This window comes from Aegilops tauschii, chromosome 2 (assembly GCF_002575655.3).
Source record: "Aegilops tauschii subsp. strangulata cultivar AL8/78 chromosome 2, Aet v6.0, whole genome shotgun sequence".
Taxonomy (NCBI): domain Eukaryota; kingdom Viridiplantae; phylum Streptophyta; class Magnoliopsida; order Poales; family Poaceae; genus Aegilops; species Aegilops tauschii.
The window spans coordinates 384,511,304-384,519,137 of NC_053036.3; the positions used below are offsets into that span (position 1 = coordinate 384,511,304).

Here is a 7,834-nt window from a genome sequence, read left to right on the forward strand (position 1 = left end):
GGAGTTTGGATCCGCCGCCGCCATGAATGAAGACGGCTAGGTTAGTGAGCTCGGGGGGGGGGGGGAGTGAGGTGGTGGGGGACGACGAGCCAGCCGGTCGGCCAGGTTAGTCATGGTCCGACCGGGCCGACCGACGCGCGCGGCTAACGGGCGCCAGGCGAGCGCCGTTAGCCGTTAGCGCGGCCTCCGTCCTGACAGGTGGGCCCGATCTGTCAGAAAGACGTTTAAAACGCTTGAAACGGTCATCAACGCGATGTGGTAGTTTTTTGTGACGAAATCAGCGATAAACTGAAGTTTTTGGTCAGTTTTCAAAAAATGATAGTTCTGTGGGACGCTTACGTGAAATATGGTAGTTTTTTATCGATTACTCCCGACGAGCACGCCGTCGACTGCCCTCATAACCTCACGTAGGGGCGGCAACAGCTTCCTGCGCACCGTCGCATCTAACGGCAGGGTGCGCAGCCTACTCCTCTACCTCGACGCGCCATCGCCGCAGGAGTCGACGGTGCGCGTGCTGGAAGACATGGTCGGCGTTGTCTTGCCCGATACCCTCATGCCTCATGTCACTCGGCGTTTTCCTGCGGCTGGCACACGTGCTCAGAGCATGGTCAGTTGGTGCGCATCAAGTGGTGCAAGGACATGAATCGGCTCATTGGCGAGCATGGCCGCTATCGCTCCTGGTGTGGATGCTCGACAGATGGTCCACCGACGCGCGCAAGGTGGCCGTGCAGGCGGTGGCGAGCCTGGCGGGGCACTCGAGCAACGCCCAGATGGTTAGTGGCGCGATGTTTACGACCCTCAGGTCTCAAGTTCGAGTGTTTCCTTCATTTTGCTTTTATACTCACTGACACGTGGGACCCTAGAGCAGGGACGCAACGCTGACAGTGCTGTCCCAAGCAGTGGCGGTGCCAGAAATGTTGTCTTGTGTAGTCAATTTAAAACTGTGTGGTCAAATATATGAATTTATACAATTTGTTTCAATATTTCTACACCTATATGCTAGTTTTATCAAAAAGTTGGGTAGTCAATTGACTACCCAGCTTGTACATGGCTTCGCCACTGGTCCCAAGGTTTTTTTTTTTGAGGGAAGTGCTGTCCTAAGTGGCAAGTAGACTATTTGACTGGTCAACCAGACAAAATACGATGCTATACAATGAGCCAGTGACCGTATAATCACCGCCACTCGTATTTAATGACCGTATTGAGCGTATTCTAAAGTCCAGTGACTGTAGTGTGCTTTGACCTCAAGTTCAGTGACCACAAGTGTATTTATCTCAATCCTCGTCCCCGGAGCCTGCTGGTCTTTGCTGGCTGGCGGCCCTAGGGTTTGGACCCCCGAGTCATCACGAAGGGCGACGCGGGGGAGGGAAAAGTTTTTTTTCCAGGCCCCAGCCAGCGAAAGGTTCTCACAGCTGAGCCACTGATTTCTTACTACAAAATGTTTCAGCTGCAAGCACAATGCTAAAAATTAGGCCTCGGTACTTTCTGTGTTGGGTAATGGTCATGGAACAGAACAGAAAAGTCTACAACACAAAAAATTCCAACTCGTTCTAAACTCAAAATGACCATCAGAATATGAAGCACACGAATCCTGAGGAACGACCGCCCACAAATTAAATTTAAGGTATGGTTCCATCCAAATCATTAGCAACACTTTGCACGTTAAAACTGGTCAGATCCAGTGACCACTAACTGTCAGATTAAATAGGGCAAGACAGCAAATCATGAAACGATGCACACATATGTTCTAGTGAAGAAGCGAACAACGTCACCACGAAGCAAAGCAAAAAGAGCAACCAGAACAAAAAATATTCCTTTGCATTGACAAAATCAATCCTGCAAGAGGTCGCCCTGAACTTTTGACGGATTTTATTTCATACCTGGAAGATTAGAATGACTAGACTGATGATTTACACACCTGGTACAGAGTAAAGCTTAAAGTACACAGCTATTGGGTATCATTCTTGTTGTTCCCTCTCAGACTGTCTTACTATGTTTCACATATATGTGTATGCTTCTTATGTACGCCATGCTGCATCTTCATTATTCTGATTCATTATAGAGGTAGGAGTAGGTGGATGGCGGGTGCAAGCTCCTCCTTGTAATGGCCTGAAGTAGTCTTGGAATAGGAGGCATGTCAAGATCAGATAAACCCTCTAGAGTACGAACAACTTCGCCCATTGTCGGCCTATCAAACTCATCATCTTGAATGCACCAACAAGCAACCTTGCATAGCCGTTCAGCTTCCTCCATATTCACATCACCCAATAGTTTGTCATCCACCAAGCTTGCCACATCTCCCTCAACAAGCATATGCGCAGCATGCACAGGGAAGAAAACATCACAATCACCATCTGCAGTGTATTGTTCAAGTGAATTCGGTCTTCCTGATATGATTTCCATTAGCACCATCCCATAGCCATAAACATCGACTTTTGTTGTGATAGCAACCCCGCTTATCCATTCAGGTGCAAGGTATCCTACGGTTCCTCTTGCTGTAGTCAGAACCCGGCTAAAATCCCTCCCTATTAACTTGGCCATACCAAAGTCAGCAATTTTAGCAACAAACGACGCATCGAGGAGTATATTTTGTGGCTTGATATCACAGTGTATGATCAAGTCTTGGCAGCTCTCATGCAGGTAAGCCAGCCCCCTAGCAACTCCTAGAGCTATTTTAAACCTGGTACCCTAGTTTAAAACTGTGTTGTTGTTCTGAAATAGATGGATGTCAAGAGAACGATTTGGCATGTACTCATATGCAAGAAACCTTCGTTCACCCTCGCAGCAGAAACCAATCAGTCTAACTAAATTGATATGTTGTATAACCCCAACTGAAGTCACCTCGGCCCTGAATTGTTTTTCTCCTTGGCAAGCACCATCAAGCCTTTTCACTGCCATTGTGACCGAGTCACTCAGACATGCCTTGAACACAGAACCAAAGCCGCTGGCACCTAGCTTCTCCGAGAAATTTCTTGTTGCCCTCTGCAAATCAGTGTATCTAAATGCAATAATTCCACCACCGTCTTGAAGATTTATCAGTGTACCACCAGACCAACTCCTATTGTTCCTCCGAATCATCAATATAAGAACTAGCAATGTGAGTGCCAGTAACCCCAGGGCAGTGACAATGGTAACTGCCAAAATCCGAGCGGTCACTCTTCTGCCAGGTTTCTGAGTTTGCATCTCTTTTGCAGCAAGGCGAAGATAAAGAACTGCACCATCATTTGTGTCAGTAGTGTCAGCATGCTGTTGTTTTACATTGAGTTCCTCATGCCAAATAGAGCATCGACTGTTGGTGCAAGAATATGCAGTGCAAGAGCAATTTCTCAGGCAAACTTCTGCACATTCTCTAGCACTGGTAGCAGCCCCTATGTTGTCAGCATTCTGAGGCAATTTCACATTGGACAAGGAGTAGAATTCATCAGTCATTCCTGCAGTACTCCTGTCACTGCCACAATTTAAAGGAGTATTTCTCACGCATCCACCGCTTCTATCATTTTGCTCCCAATCCTCTGGGGATCTTATGGAGAAGCCCTTCACACAGCTACATATGGAGTTGAGTTGTCATTGCACACAGTGAATGGTCCACAGAAAGCATAGACATCACACTGAGCATTGGGGTTGAAGTAGGAACGTAACCAATCCTGAGAGACCTCAACCCATATGAAAGTCTTCATTTGACCAGAAACATCAAGTAGATGATGCATGATCACTGTGTCATTCAGTAAGGTGAATGTGAAGTACTCTTCATTTGTGTTGTTGACAAACTTGAAGTCTATGAAGTTGCGGCTTAACATCTCCGGAATGGAGCTAAAATACTGTCCATTCCATTCCCCGCTAGACCAGTATGCCATGGATGAGTTCAAAGGCGTAAGGATTAACTTGTTAGGAACTAATTCATAACAGTAACGACCATGAGCTGGGTCAATCAAGTTCTTGTTAGAAACAAGACGGCGACTCAAGCCAGTGACCTTGTCTCTGCCGATCTTTGCACCAGGGAGCAAAGTATTTGTTGGGTGGTCAAAACTCTGCCATAAAATGTTGGATGAGTTTGAGGCATTTTGTAGGACAAGGTTTCCATTGTTCATGAGCATGGCAATGGTGCTGTTGGTTCTGATACTAACTCTGCTAGACCAGATTATGGAATTGGTGGCTTGATCTAAGATGACAAGATTGCCATCTTGGGAAATTATGAACCTAACTAAAGCAGGCTGTGTGATTGGATCATCACAGTTTGCGACCCACACTGGAGTTATCTTGGGGACTTTATTAAACCAAATGCCTAGGTACCAATTCAAGGTGTTGTGAGACTTACTGTCTGTTTGGAATAAGCCAAGCGCAAACTTGCCATCTAAGGAGACAAGCTTGTCACCGACACTGAAAACAAGTCCTTGGCCAGGTGCAATGGAGTCAATGGCAGCAGAGAATGGAGGAATGTGTATGGTAAAAACAAGTCCAAGAAGTAAGAGGTGAAGAAACATATTGAAGTTGAGCAGATGGGGAAACAAGTTGTCATGAGTGCTGCTTAAATATAGTAGGAAACAAGGAAAACATAGTACAACACAGGACAAGATTAGACATGGTGGAGAATGGAGAACGCGACAGGTACCCTTGCCGTTGGGGAACAACTGAAATGGTAACCACAATTTTTTTGAGTGAAACATCCTGACTGACAATGACCATAAGACCTTGGCCCCTGCCAGCAAACAACCATAAAGTGGTCAGGTTCTATCAGCATCAAGGAAACGGAGAAACCTGTACAACAGCTAACAAACATAAGACCTTTTTTTTGTACAGCAACATATGACCTTCAGTGATCCCCTGCCACCAGTCTTTGGAACCCTCGGAGCTCTGCAACAAGTACTACGATTTCTCGGTCACATCAAATTACCTTCAACCTTTGCTAGTGGTAACTAGCAAAGATCATAATCAGGGAATTACATCATTGGTGGAGCTTCAAATTTCGCGATGCCAACTATCTTGACACCAGAATACATTGCCCTCTCCAGGCTAGCAGCATGCACTTTCGTCAGTTTATTAAACTATATTCATAGAAGGGCATAACTCCTGACATCCTTTGAAATTTCAACCCATCTTAGCAGAACAATTCAAACAACTAGAATGGGTCTGTCATCTATATTACACAAACTCGAGGTCCAGGCCTCCGAGTCCTGGTACTCAGCTCAGTGATTCAAAGCGTCGCATTCAATATTCAGAGAAGTAGAAGTAAACAAATCTGCCCGAATCTTCAGAGAAGACACTTTAGAACGGCCCTACCAAAATTTCTTGAACAAGAACCTTCTTGAGGCTTGGGACTGTATCTACCAGAAATTTAGGCTCAAATAACTAGAGACTAGTAAGGATAATCTGAATAACGATTTCCTTTACCGACGGATAGGCTGCGGCCTGCGCTGCGGGGAACGAGCTCGATCCATCGAGGCTCCCGCCGACTCGCCGCCGTGTGGGGCACTGGAAGAACGGAGCCATCCCCGAAATGCTCACCGTTTGCTGATGGGGGATGAGCAAGGGGCCTAGGCCTGCCTTGTTGTTCGGTTGTCACGGAAAAGGCCCAACAGTGAGAACTAACCCTACAGAAATAGGCCCATAGACACATCCACTTGCCAGTCCACGCCTCGTGCCCGGAAAAGTAGGATCTAGGCGATCAAGGAGGCGACGAGGGATCCCTTGCGCGCCGCCGATGACGCCGCCGGTTCCCTCTCTCTCCGTCAGCCGCTCCGGCGGCGGGAGGGAGGGGGGACCTCGGTTCTGTTCGCTAGGTGGGTGTGTGGTAGGGTTAGGGTTGAGGGAGACGCTGCCGAGGCCGTTGCGGTGGTGTCGCGTTGGAATAAGTTTCTCCGGGCTCCGTTCGCGGTCAGGCGAGGCTTTTGCCTTCGTCTAGGAGCCAGCGATGTTGGGGATCCCCGGATCTCATCGAGGTCGCGGGCTATGGTGGTTGGAGGTCCATCGGCACTGGCGGGTTGGATCCTCAGATGGGCGATGAAGGCATGGAGACGAAGACCTTTCTTCTTCCTTGTTGGTATGATTTGCTGCTGCTGTTCTTCTCCTTCCTCTACGCTGATGCTGGTGGGAGATCCTGCTTTGTCCGGGCGGATGGCCCGGCCGCGGTGCTAGACCGGGATGACTCGAGTTCTCTTCCTTCCGGAAGGGACACTTTTCGCGGTACTCAAAGCCAAAGATGGCGACAGCTGTTGTAGGTGTGTTGGATTGATGTCCATGCCCTCTCGGCGCTGGTGTCAAGAAAGGAGGAAGCAGCGTGGCGGCAATTGTACCGTGGTCGAAGATGATGACCTGTTTGCGACTGGTTGCAGATCCTTCTGCTGCAGGGGTCTTCTCTCAAGATTCAGGGATGATGACACAGGGCTCCGGAGATCTTCTTGTGTTATGGTTGTCTTAGGGTACTCTAGGTGTTCATGGTCCTTTGTGTTTGCGTTTCAGTATGCTTGTAAGGGTCAACTACTTTGTACTAATTCATGATTTGAATGAAAAAAATTCTAAAAAAAAGAAATAGGCCCATAGAAGAGTTTGTAAAAACAAAAGGTCAAAAGAGAATAAAGTGGCCGCATGCATCTCTCCGATGCAGAGGCCGGGGATGACCTCCTTTTTAAAACAAAAAGTCAAAAGAGAGAGGGGGGAGAGAGAGAGATTGCTTGCTCACAGAATGGTTATGTCTGCTACGCGTGCAGACAACTGAAGATGTTCCACTAGATTCCACACAAATGCCAAATCACAATGCTTTCAAAGAACAAAATTCAGATGATCCCACATGCGTAAAGAAATTGCATTGAACACAACTGTTCACAAAGCAATGAAGCAGTAGTAACATTTCAGTGAACCATCCTCAGATCAACCATCGCTATAAGATAGTACTTCCTCCGTTCACAAATGCAAGATGTTTTGAATATTTCAATATGGACTATAAACGGATGAATGAATAAATAAACACACTAAAGTTTATCTATACATATCGGATTCAAAAAAAAGTTAGAACAGTTTATATTTATGGACGAAGGGAGTAAGCAACAGGCGACAACCCAACACACACTAGAGAATTGTCTTTCTAATTACACAGACCACGCGTGAGGCCTGCTTGACAGAGAAACAAACTTGGCAAGTCACAGTTGGCGCCCCGTAAACTTGAAGGAGATTCCAAACATTTGTTTTGGCTTCGGTTATTGTCCTAGAGTTTGATTTTGACTACTATACTAGAGTGATGGTACTAACAATGAAACCACATTTGTCTCTTTCCAATTTATTAGTTTGTTCAAATATTGTTTGAGCACAACATCTATGTGCGCAGACTTCGAGTTTATGTCCAAAAACTTGAATCAACTAAAGATGTTGTTGGAGCACTTGCATATTTCTATAGCTGCTAGAAAGGTAGGTAGACGAGTGAGAATGCCTGATTAATGGTGCCAAGACACTCACAAGAAGAATATGATTTGTTGGGTCCAAGATGAATTTCTTAAGCACACACAGAAATGAGAAATGATGAGAAGCAATTATGTTCATCTCATGTAAACCTCTCCGATACAGTACTCTCTTCGATCCAAAATAAGTGTCATGGTTTAGTTCAATGGATCAGAGGGAGTAGCATTTTACAATAAAATCATTTCCACATACTCGAATGTTGTCTAAGAAGACTAAAATAATGCATTTTTATTGTTATTCTGCATACTACCCATTTTGTAAAAAAAAACATAAGAATACATAATCATGAAATATGGTTGATGAAACTATAATAGTATTAGTTTATTTGGCCCAGAATTGATGATAATAATTCTACTAGTAGTCAATGCTAGAGAATGTTGACAAC

General features: G+C 45.9%; 1 protein-coding gene across 1 annotated transcript; it reads right to left on the bottom strand.

The window, feature by feature from the left end:
- Nucleotides 1-1,792: 1,792 nt before the first annotated feature.
- On the bottom strand, nucleotides 1,793-7,060 carry LOC109764135 (G-type lectin S-receptor-like serine/threonine-protein kinase At2g19130). Its single transcript, XM_045233079.2, is given in 2 exon segments — nucleotides 1,793-4,696; nucleotides 4,783-7,060. A coding segment is annotated over 1 exon segment (1,386 nt). The 5' UTR covers nucleotides 3,430-4,696; nucleotides 4,783-7,060; the 3' UTR covers nucleotides 1,793-2,043.
- Nucleotides 7,061-7,834: the final 774 nt, after the last annotated feature.